This window comes from Athene cunicularia, assembly GCF_003259725.1.
Source record: "Athene cunicularia isolate RWA chromosome 7 unlocalized genomic scaffold, athCun1 chr7_part1, whole genome shotgun sequence".
NCBI lineage: Eukaryota > Metazoa > Chordata > Aves > Strigiformes > Strigidae > Athene > Athene cunicularia.
In genome coordinates, this window is record NW_020799107.1 from 6805127 (window position 1) to 6817425 (window position 12299).

The 12299-nt window shown below is 39.9% G+C and overlaps 1 protein-coding gene across 5 annotated transcripts in view; it reads right to left on the reverse strand.

The window, feature by feature from the left end:
- KANSL1L (KAT8 regulatory NSL complex subunit 1 like) overlaps positions 1–12299 on the reverse strand; it is a 61568-nt gene that overhangs the window by 43618 nt on the left and 5651 nt on the right. For 4 of the 5 annotated variants that reach the window (XM_026852246.1, XM_026852245.1, XM_026852242.1 and 1 more), the window contains exon 2: positions 647–788. In XM_026852246.1, the coding sequence (XP_026708047.1) occupies positions 647–788 (142 nt within the window). The remainder of the gene's footprint in view (positions 1–646; positions 789–12299) is intronic. The other variant, XM_026852244.1, reaches the window with a different exon arrangement.

Genomic DNA, 12299 nt, shown 5'->3' on the forward strand with positions numbered 1-12299 from the left:
CCACCAGAATTATCACAGGTTTTGGCTTCTTGCTCATGAGAATGACCTGGGGAAGCCATTAAATTGATACAAAGATTATTAATGTTTTAGGAATGCGACCTTCCCCCTGTCTAGCCAGTTCGATTTACAAAAACTAGTACATGAGTTACACACATTGGAATTTTAGTAATAATTAATCCTTGACCTGTTCAAAGTGCTGTACAAACATTAACTAGGTAATACTTAGAATAAACATCCACTGTAAATAACAAAAAACCCACCCTGAAACCCCACAACACAAAAATGAATAACCAACCACCCCACCTGGAAACCAAATCTTGCTGCTTCTGCAGAAGGGAAAAATTTGTGTGATAAATGCAGTACCTTGTGATGGGCCCCTGAGTCACTAACAAAGCCACTAACTATCACAGTAGAAAGGTAAGAGTTCCCATCTCCCAGTCCTGTACTGGTGCCTCTAGGGTACAATACTTTTTAGCTCCTGATGTCTTTCTCATTAACCTTTGCATGTGATAGTCTGTGCGGATACAAGAACTCTACGACAAAACAAACAACAGCAACAACAAGGAACCAAATAAATAAATACATATTACAAGAAACACTGTCAAAGATTATTTAAAAAGCCCATTTACGAGCTTACAGACAATACCTTGGTGGCACGTATTTGCCTGTGAAGGTCAGTTAGTTGTTGGATTTTGTATTCTAGTTCTGAAATCTGGGCTTGAAGCCATGTCCAACGGCTGCCAATTCTAGCTCTGTCTGCAAGCCACTTCCATTCAGAAGTATAGCTGCTGTGAAGACAAAATGCTGGTTAGTCCAAAAATAAAGATAACCACATTTGCACAAGAACATTTTTGACAGCTGCTCTGCCTCATGTTGCAAGCATCTCAGTTGCTTTCAGAAGATATCTGATTATACCCATCCAGTTTCACATCAGCTTATTTCTGTAACTACAAATCTTGCCCAAACCAGTACGATCAATGTTCACTGGCTAGTCCCAGGCTAAACTAAATTTTCTGTTCTGTATTATAAAACCCAGCACTGGAGAAACTACAAAACTATACCAGTTAATGCAGATTACAAGATCTGTAAAGAATTCCAGTAACTCCACCAGCAAGAATCCAAATTCTTACACCACACTTCCTCCCACATGCTTCCATGAATATCGTTTGCTAACAATTGGAATCTAATAAAGCACCATTCAGCAATGACCAGCTAGATATCAAGTCACTGCCCAAAAACCCTACTAAGTAGTTTAGATTTCTTTTATTCAAGCTATTTTATACATATAGCTGTGTCAGTATAGTATAGTTAGGTCACTCTTACTGCTGTTTACAAATAGTATTTTGTAACACAAAAGATGCCTCCTGGTACCTGACACTGCAATTAGCTTAACTTTATTATGCCAAATTCATCACTGGCATCAGCAAACTTTACTCAGCCTACTTATTAAATAAATGTCTGACATAACTGTACCACTCAACAAATAAACTCAATATCCAGTAAGTTTAAGCAACAGAGACAACACAGTGCAATATTTTCGTATGCAACTTCTACTAATATCCTAATATTCTACCATCAACTGAGTTTATTTATTTAAAGAAAATGACTGGTGTTTTTTCCCACTAAAGTTGTCAAGTAGTTTGCTAACTTAAAAGAACTGTAAAAACAAAAATCATACTCCTTCTGGAAAATAAGTGCTTTTACTGGGATAACTACTGGATCTAAATACTGGATGACACTGTGTGTAAGTCTTGCACAGGTAGAATACATGATCCCCTGTTCCCAGGCAATGAAGAGTACTTAAGTATCACAAAGGACACAAGAAAATGCAGATGCCAGTGAATTGGCATAGGAACATCACACAAGTGCAAGTGTTTCACGCAGAATTTTGTGTCAACCACCTCAACAATGAAAGAAAGGTAATACATTATGCTGCAGAAGATGCTAAACATTTCCCGGCATGAGTAGAGAATCACCAAATTTGAGAATCCTAATATTTTCAGGGCAAAGATTATGCAACATAATAGAACTCAAAACCTCAGAACTTTCAGTCTACTTTAGCTATCATAAATAGTAAATATAGACATAGTCGCTGGTAGGTTGCCTCTAAAATACATAATTTCCCCCCTTTTAAACACAAATTATCCGCCCACATAATTTACAACCATCTTAAACTCTCTACTACATAAACAAAATGAACTCACGAAATTAGGCAAGAGATTGAAATATCCTGTTTAAATCCAGATTTTACAGGCAAGCAAATAAAATGAATTACCATCAAAAGGAAACTCAAGGAACTCTATATACCATAATAAACTGTTTACATTTTATATGCTCTATTAGTGATTTTGTCTTAGGAAAAAAGGCATATGAAGTAATCTTGTGAATATCCGTTTTTCTGACAACTCCTCCTTACTTCTCTTTGTTTTCCCATCATCACCAGCACATAGTAAACAGCCCTGGTTACTTAGGCTTTAACCAGGTCTTCTTGCCAAGAACTTCTCTGCAAATGACAGCTTTTGAATGTTTGTGCTTCTGGAAGTCATAAAATACAGTTTGCAGTGAAAGGAGAGGATCTGAATTCCTTGTTGGCCCAAGTCAGAGTTCAGTTAAAAAATGTGTTCACACAAGTGTGGTGGCTGGAATAGTTAGGATTTGTCTCAGGATCCTGGGATAGCCAAAAGCTAGTCCTAAGAAAAAGCTGCTTAATGAGGCTGTAACAAATCCCTTAGTCAATCATTTTAACAACAACAAAAAAATAGCAGTAAAGAGGATAACAAAAAAAACCCCACAACGGGAGTGTTGAGATGCTTATTCCTATTCCCTTCTCAAAAAGAGGAATGAACAAACAACAAAACCAGGACATTGTAACAAGAAAGTCCAGGTGAAAGAAAATAAATCATACAGAGAGAATTGCCTCCCAAGCTATATGTAACAGTCTGAGGAGAAAGGTGAGCTGGTCTCAAACAGACCAAGGGGAGGTGGGGAGCAGATAAGAGAAATAAAAAGTGCCCACACAGCTGGGAAACAAGAAGTGGAACGGAAAGGGCTGGAGTTGATCTTGGGTCACACACACTGTATGAAATCAGCAGGGCAGTAAGGGAATTCATAGTCAATACCAAACCACAGCAGATAACAGAAGAACAGTTAAATGTTGTAACCTTAAGACAAACAAAACACATCCGCTGTATATTACTGTCTTAAAAAAAAAAAACAAAACCAAAACTCTGCAACGTTGCATCACAAGTTTTATTTCAAAAACATGTCTGCAGGTTTTTTTCTTAAACACAGTATTAAATTTTGAATTAATTGCATTCACTGTTAAATATATTAGGTATATTTTTGCTTCATTCTAAAATACTATGGAAGTATTTCTTAAGGCTTTAAATTTAAAGTGTACTATATAATTAAACTAACAGGATTTAATTACACTGTAATAACGATGTCCTTAGGCTCCTCTGTGAGGAAGAGTTTCCACCGAACTAAGCACTAACATTTTAAGCTCATGCCAAGGGAAGCAATTTTAGCTTCTCTCTCCTGCCAGCCCAAGCTGCCCCAGGCCCATTGCCTGCACAAGCACATGGGCAACTACACTGTGACATAGATTAGAGTTGCTCATGGTTAATTTTAACTTCAGAGGCAGGATGAATGAAGCAAGTTTAAGTCTAGACCCCTTTCCCAGTTTTGATGCCTTGCAGACAGACAGACACACACTCTTGCACATCCACAAGGGAAGGGGTAGGAAGCTCCAGGCTAGGCAGCGGGCGTGAGCTCACATTTATAGGACAGGAGGTGAAAGCACTGCTAAATTCTGTTCCCATCTCTGCCACTCATATTTGTTTGATCATGCATTATTTATTTACCATCTTTGCCTGTAAGTCTATTTATCTACAAACTATTTAGCAAACCTTGTAACTCCTCAGAGGAAAATAAAATCGCTATAAGCTATATTCACACTCCTAAAGTGAGCTGTTTGCATGCAAAGCAGTATGGTCACTCAAGTGACAAATGATAACCTACTACTGTAATATTTAAAAAAAAGAAAACAATTAAATCTGTAAATCTGTTCCTGGGACGCTAGAGAGTACAGGATACATTCATTCAGTAAAGAAAGCCATTTCAAGGTGGCAGCAGTGAATTCACTAACTCTGCAAATCTAGAGAAGGAAAAAAAAAGGAACCACAAAGGGTTACAAAAATAACCAGGCCTGTTACTGAAGGAGGAAGTCAGAGAAGGTGCTAAAGTAGAAGCTCCCACTCTGGTTCTCTGTTAGGAATGAGACAAGAGAAAAAAAAAAAGTTTCTGTCTGTCCCGCTTCCTGTGTGCTCCTTTTGCAAAGCATCTTTACTTGGTTTCCGTACTTTTGACTCTAACATCATACATCCTCCACAGGAATTTCAAATTCGTTCTTCTGCTGGAAACTCAATATAAACCATGTTACATTTGGAAAAGTTTCTAAAGTTCAGTACTGTAGTATAGTGAAATATAAAACATGTATGTTCTGCTCTTGCGATGACTAAATCTGCAGATGATCTTCTGCATTCATCCAGGACTATTAGAATCGGAGGAGAATGGAGCAATACTGGCTTTGAATGAATAAAACATCTCATTTAAATTTCCCTAGAAAAACACGCCGGAATTGCATTAGAGGCAAAATTTGCTTCCATGTGAGATACTGGCTTGCATTTCCCCTGTTCTGGTTGAACTGTAGGAGGTTAATCCTGCACAACTTGCAAGAAAAGAAAGAAATGCAAAAGAACAAACAAGCCACAAGGAGCACAGATACAAATGCAGACGAAGTATGATCAAAAATATAACTAGGAAGCAGACATTCAGGCTGTACTGTGTCACCCCAAAGTATGGGAAAGAATTCAGCTGGGAATCGTCAGCACCAGCAGAGGCAGTATAAGCATTTCATCAAAGCTTCTTGCTTTTGCTGAGACCAAAGAGGCAAGTGAAGAGCAGTAAATAACATACTGCTATTACAGTCACTACTATTGCTTGAACCGAAACAAGTTTTTAGCCATTTTCTGTGGAAGGAATATACAGATGAACCCCCCAGCACACTCACCTTCCCCAAAAGAGAAAAGAGAATTGCTAACAAACCATGTTTTTATGTAACCAAACCAACACTGCAGAATGCAACAGGACTATGAGAGGTATGTCCAGTTCCTCCAATCATGTTGTGAGAGAGATTTATGTTTTCACAATAGGTAAAATCAGTCTGTCCCCAAAACCAAAACCAGGCAACCTAACTGAGAGGAAAGGGGAACTGCTAACCAAGATAAAATTGCTGTGCTAGACACACACTGTTGTTTGGGTTTTGTGCTTGGGGTGTGTGTGTGTTATGTTTTGTTTACAGGTGAGAAGGGGTAGAATTTAAACCTTTTAGGCATATTTTATTTTTATAAGCAAACAAAACAAGAAGCCTAAAAACTAGTTCATAAATAATAGAGAAACACAGTGCTGTTCAAAATGCACAAAAAATACAGAACCTGGAACTGATAGTATCCAGGATGGTTGATTCAAATAGGTATGTTGAGCACAGGGAAGAGCATTTTAGAGCGTGCAGCCCTGTGCCCAAGGCAAGATTCTCCACAAGTATCTTATATCCTGAAAATTAAAAGGAAACTAAGGCCTTGAGCCTCGTAATTCCCAGTAAGAACAAGTAACATGCTCCTACCATGACATGTCTGCAGGGACAATGATAGGATGCTTCCCACGGAACAGGAAAGGAGCATGCTTGCAACAGACCCACATCAAACTCCAAAATGGAGGTTTGTCAACCCAAAACAGTGTTTCCTTCTAAAAGGTTCGTCCCAAAGAACACCAACATTTTCAAATTACAACATCCAAACACGAATGAGCCAGAAAGGCTTGTAGCGTGTGTGGGGAAAATTTTTCCAATTCTAAAATTCTGCATTAAACATAAGAATGACAGTTCTTCCCGACATCCCCTCACACTTGCATTCCCATTCACATTTCCTAACATGACATATTTTGCTCCTTCCGCCAGGCCACGTCTCCTTCAGTATAATCCACATCGTTCTGGTATCAAGTTTTCAGACGATTTAGTCCTAAAGTGGTCCCGTGATCCTGACCTTTACCATCCCTGCTGGTTCAGCTCCTCCTCTCACTGGGAACTCCTGGGCTATCAGCAGCCTACTGCCAATCATGCAACAGTGAGGTATTTGGGAACAAGAAGCAGCTCATGAACTACTGATTATCCTCAGAATAAATAACTAATTGCCCCCCTTGGTCGGAGTCACTAAAAACAATGGCAAAATTTTATCATTTTGATGAAGGATTCAACTCCAGAAACTAAAAAGCAAAAAATCATCAAGTTCTCCAGATCTTTAAATCCCATCCAGGTTATCATATGACTCACAATGAAATCCATAAGACAACACACCGGAAGAAAACCCATATATCCCCCAATTCTCCTGGGAAGTTCACTCAACTGTAGAAAAATACAAAATAGGTCATATTCACCACATGGCACTATCACAAATGCTCAACAGCACACTAGTATGGTGGAGGTCCCCCCAGGACAGAAGCTGCAAGCCTGTGAACTTCCTGAGCTGCCCCTAATTTTACACCAGCATTACAGTTAGCTTTCCTGAGACTATACATGGTAATGCTCAAAAAGCAGCTGGCCTGAATACAAGCATTTTCATGCAAGCCATTAAGGTGAGCAAAAGGCTTCTGATACCTTCTGTCAACATACTGGTGAAATTAAACATGTCCATTTTTCTTTCTTCTGCAGACACTGACAGTAAATAAGAGATTGCCTTCAGAAACCAGGAGATGCTATCATAGAAATCATTTAAATTAGGTAAATTCAGATATGTAGTGCATGTATTTTAGATAATCTTATCTAGATTCTACTCGTGAGATAAAAATGCCCACTCCCAACAAAAACTTCCAACACTTGTAATGGCTGAACAAACATGGCCAACTACGAAATGACCTGTAAATGCTTTCTCAAGGACTAATTTTTCCAGCACACCTACTTAATGTTTGTTTTCAGAATGAATAACTTTAGTTGCTGTTGAAGTATTAATTCCCCTGGACCAGTTAACTGTTAAACCCATAATAACCACATAATTAAAAAAACAGCAAGTGCTGTTTTATGAACTCAATCTCTTCTATGCATTCCAGAGTACAAACAAGATTGAAACGAACTGCAACAAATATTGTCCTCTGGTATCATATCTGATCAACACTACCCAACAAAACACTACTCTGACAGTTCACTATCAGCCTTTGCTCAGATCATCCAGGAGTGATCGCCACAGACTGACTACGGAGAGCAATATGCCACTGTTTTGTGGCAACCAGCACCAAACCAAGCTGCACCTGGAAAAAACTCTAAATCAATCAATTAAGGGAAGTTCTTTGGTACTCAAAATTATACTGCAATCTCTGATAAGATCTGCAATCAGGTCATTCTTCTAGAGCCTCTGGGGTTGCTGTCTTCTTTGGTGTTTAACAGGAATTTTTACCTAGCAGAGATTTTCCTCCGAAACACTACGCAGCTTCAGAACAGATGGGTTACAGTTCTCCCTATCATCTACAGACATCAGCAACTGTTTATCACAACAATTTCTGGCACCCACGCCTGGTCTCACCATCTCTGACATACTGTTGCCATTTAATACTTTCAGAATTGCATCCAATAACATATGTTGATACTAACACATAATACACATTTTATCTTCCCAAACTAAAAACCTTTATCCAGCTGAACATTTCTGCTAAGCCACCAAGCTTTATGCAGTAACACCTGAAATCATCAACCATAGCTGTGATTTTCCCTTGAAGAGAAAATTCATGGTACAGAACTGAAGGAAAAAAATTAAGTAGCAACAGTAAGATTTTTACATCTTCCATAAATAAGCTTAGAAGGGACAGTGTGAAGTGGAGAAGAGAAAATTCAATATTCAGGAAAAAAAAGGCTGTAGAAGAAAACTGAATATATAAAAAGGGAAAGTCTCTGTGCTTGGATACCCTATCAAAGGAGAAATTTCATGAGAATTTCACACTGGAGCTCTATATGCTCCCTCATCTGAGAACTAACATCTTCCAAACTGCTGAGATGCCACAGCCAGTACTTGCCTGCTACAGGGCTCCTGAAAAGAATTCCAATATTACTACAGGCTTTAGACTGGAAACTGAACTGTTACATTTGTACTGAATTGTTAACTCAGTTTAGGGCTCCACAAAATAAATTAAAAATTCAGCTTCTTAAAGCAGCGTTGTCTGTTACAGTACTGAACTTTTCCAATGGCTGGCTTCACAATCTGGTAGGTGCTCTTCATCCTCAACTCTGTTTACATAATTCTTCAGAGTTGTTAATGATAAAAGGCCAAATTGGTTGGTGGCAGTCTGACCAGTTAGAATATTAACTGCACAAGAAGGAAAAACCTGTGAAAGGTAAACAACCAGCACCATTTCCTCTTTTAATAAAACAAAAGAAAATTAAAAAACCCAAACCACTGCAAAATGTGTATCTGCTAATGCCTTTTGTTAAAAATAAAGTATATTTCTAAGATTCCATCAGCTCCCCCAGCACCCTAGCTTCTTCCACTAAACCTCAGCATGTTGTAGATCAGACCAACATGGAGAGAGAAGTGGGCAGTGCAAACATGCAAGGAAAGAAGCTTCAGGAACACCAGGGCTGCCTGGGAACAAGTTTCTCTTCTTGCCTTTGAAATGGCACAACATCAACAGACTAACAAATAACCACCAGGAACACAGGCCTAGAAATTCAAAGTCTTGCACAACTGCCCTTGAAAAAGAAATCCAGAAAGTAGTGCTCTGACTGAATCCTATGTTACACGTAAGATAGAGTTTACATGTTCCCGTAAAGATACATGCGAATGGCACATTATTCCAGCATGCATGCAACATCACTGCTGTCCAGCCACTGAAGTTAGCCCCTAAATTTGTGCATATAATCTTACAAGGAATAGGTGGGTATGGTATTCATGTAAACATGTAGCTCCAGCTAATACCTGATTTCATTCTAGTTGTCTATAGTATCAGATTTCAATGTAAAAATGGATGCAAAGCATATTCTTTTTGGAGGCTTTTTTGGATAAGCTGCTAACAGTTGATCCAGAACTTGCATGCCAGATGCACTGGAAATCATCAGCAGGTTTTGGTTGCTGAGAGGCTGCAGTCCTGCAGAACAGCCCAAAAATGCCTGGGCAGAGACTGAGACTCAGAAGGGTCTGTGGCTGATGGGGAAGCCCACGGCAGAGCAATCACAGAATCACAGAATCATCTAGGTTGGAAAAGACCTCGAAGATCATCCAGTCCAACCGGTAACCTAACATTGACAGATCCCAACTATACCAGATCCCTCAGCGCTATGTCAGCCCGACTCTTAAACACCTCCACGGATGGGGACTCCACCACCTCCCTTGGGCAGCCCATTCCAACACCTGTTTGGAAAGATACAGCCCGTTCTGGAAAGAAATGCTTCCTAATAACCAGTCTAAACCTTCTCTGGCACAGCTTGAGGCCATTTCCTCTTGTCTTAGCGCTTATTACTTGGTTAAAGAGACTCATCCCCATCTCTCTGCAACCTCCTTTCAGGGAGCTGTAGAGGGCGATGAGGTCTCCCCTCAGCCTCCTCCAGACTAAACCCCCCCAGTTCCCTCAGCCACTCCCCGTATGACCTGTGCTCCAGACCCTGCACCAGCTCCGTTGCCCTTCTCTGGACACGTTTGAGTCATTCAATGTCCTTTTTGTAGTGAGGGGCCCAAAACTGAACACAGGAATCGAGGTGCAGCCTCCCCAGTGCCAAGTACAGGGGTGAGATCCCTTCCCTGTCCCTGCTGGCCACGCTATTGCTGATGCAAGCCAGGATGCCATTCTCAGATGAGAAAGGAGCAGCAGCAGGAGCAGCACAGGTACCACCAGCACACTGATCTCCTCCACCTCTTGCTGCCCCTCACTAAAGGGAACATGCCTTGTGGGTGTACAGGAGAGATGGAAGGACCCCAGTGTGCTCCTCTGGGTGGGAGGGCAGCTGGGCAAAACTGGGCTGGGTCCCGTTTCAGGCCCTGAGGCCTAGACACACCCCACCCGTGGAACCCAAAGGAAGCTGCAGCGGGGCTGCACTGAGGGTCAAACTCCCAGCAGGGGTGAGCCCCTGTCAGGATTGCCCCAGCACCTGCTCTGGGGACACAGGACACCCTGGTACATCAGAAACCGAGTCCTCTCCCACAACTGCTGTAAGCAGGCTGCCGTTAAGTAATAGGGGAGTCACCTAAGAGTACTTGGCCGGCTGCTTTGCAGGGCAGGGGTGGCCTTTGTTATGAGGTTAAGCCCTCCAGAGCCAAGGGGTGGAGAGAACAATGAATGTAGGTTTGAACACTTGCAACCTTCTTGGTCTGGGTGTTTTGTAGAAGCTTGGGATGGAGTTTCACTGACTTTTATTGCTGATCAGTCTACCCTGATGGGCTGGGAGGGAGTTTATAATGCACATATATTCAAACGTGGACAATCAGGTTTATTTATTTTTCAATACTAGAATCAGTAATTAAAAGCCTGCTAACTGAAAATGAAATTGATTTAAATTCCCCAACAGAGAACTTTTTCTCACCCATAACAGCTAGGTAAAATACTTAGATGAAAATAAAATCATTTACAGCTATTTCAGTTTCAATAAAAAAGAGCACAGGTCAATATATTTAAATCCAACATCTAAAGTTACATTCCTAACCCATATTTAGCAGTATGAATGAAACCCTGTTACAGGAGAGCATTCCTATTTTGGGAAGTCTTTATGCACACTTTTTATTTCATGTGAAAAGGAAAGCATTTAAATGATTTCCTGTATCAGGGGCCCACATACACTGAATTTCAAAGGCAATGAATGTATCCCTTTGAAGTAGGTTCTTACAAAATCAACGTTATCTGTAAAATGAAATAATGCTGTTCTCACTTTACAAGATGTTATGAAGACAGCTGCTGTTTGTAAACAAATATTTTAATTAAAAAACACATTTCATAGCTTAGCAAAAGAAAAAAAGTTTGCCATAAAACACTGATTTATCAGCAGTTGACATCAAGCACCCAAGTCTTCTTATCTACCATTTAATTATGCACGTGAGGTTATCATGTATATACATGTGACTGATTATTAGATTTTTGTATTCTACTATACTATGTTGATTGTGTATTAAAGTGTCATTCGGAAGAGTAATACCAAGTTTTTATTTAATATGCATTTAACACCCATCTAACTCAAAAGCTTTAACATTCCCAGCTCCGAGATTCCCTTGCAGGTTACAACTTGTCAAACCTTCTGCCTTTCATTAAAACCTTTCAGTTGCTTTCAGCAGCTGCAAAAATACTAATGTAATTATAGGTTAGAAATTAGGATCCTCACTCACAAGAACATTACTCTGGTATTGTGAGAAGGAAGTCTTGCTCAAAAGCAAGTTATTATTGCTTTACATGAGTCTCTAAAGAAAAACAGTAAACGCGTGTGGGACCCTAAAGAAGTTGTAAATCCATTTTGAGGAAATCCAACCAAGTGCGGTTGAATATATTCTGAAATAATACATGTATCCCTAGAGTGAAAACAGAAGGTAATATAAAGCTATCTTTTCTTTCATTCCCTGGTAACAATTCTCCTCCCACAGCCTAGTGACAGAAGCCAAGAATTGGAAGAATGGAATTCATGAAAAAGCAATGTATAAAACATTTTGAAATCAGCATATTATTAGTACCTATGAATTTATACTTACTCAAAAGCCTTCACATGAATCCTCTATGCAAATAAGACATTTCCCAGACTTGTAAACTAAAAAGGTCTTAAAAACTGGAAACAATTGGTGTTTTGTGCTTAAGAAAAATGGAGAGCAGTATTTAATCCTGGCAGACTCTCTTCCACCCCGTCCTAAAACCAGGATTCAGTTCTCATATCAGGTATGAAGCAGAATTACAGCTCAGAGTGGAAAATCAGGACCTGACCTTGCAGAAACAAACAGCTTCCCCTTGTAACGTGGCTCAAAGACCAGCAACAAACGCCAGCCCTCAAGCAGTGCCTTCTATAGTGAGGCCTGCAGAACTGCATTGATGTTGCTCAATTAGCCATGAGAAAACATGCTAGGAAAAATGGAAAATAATCTAGAACAAACAGATTAGATCTGGAGATACTAGTCATAATATTTTCTTCCTTCCTGTATTCTCGCTGCCTTTCTGCTTCCCTCCCCACCAAGTATTTGTACTAAAAGCAGATTTCCAATCTTCTTTCCTTCCAACTACCAATGGGGGGGGGG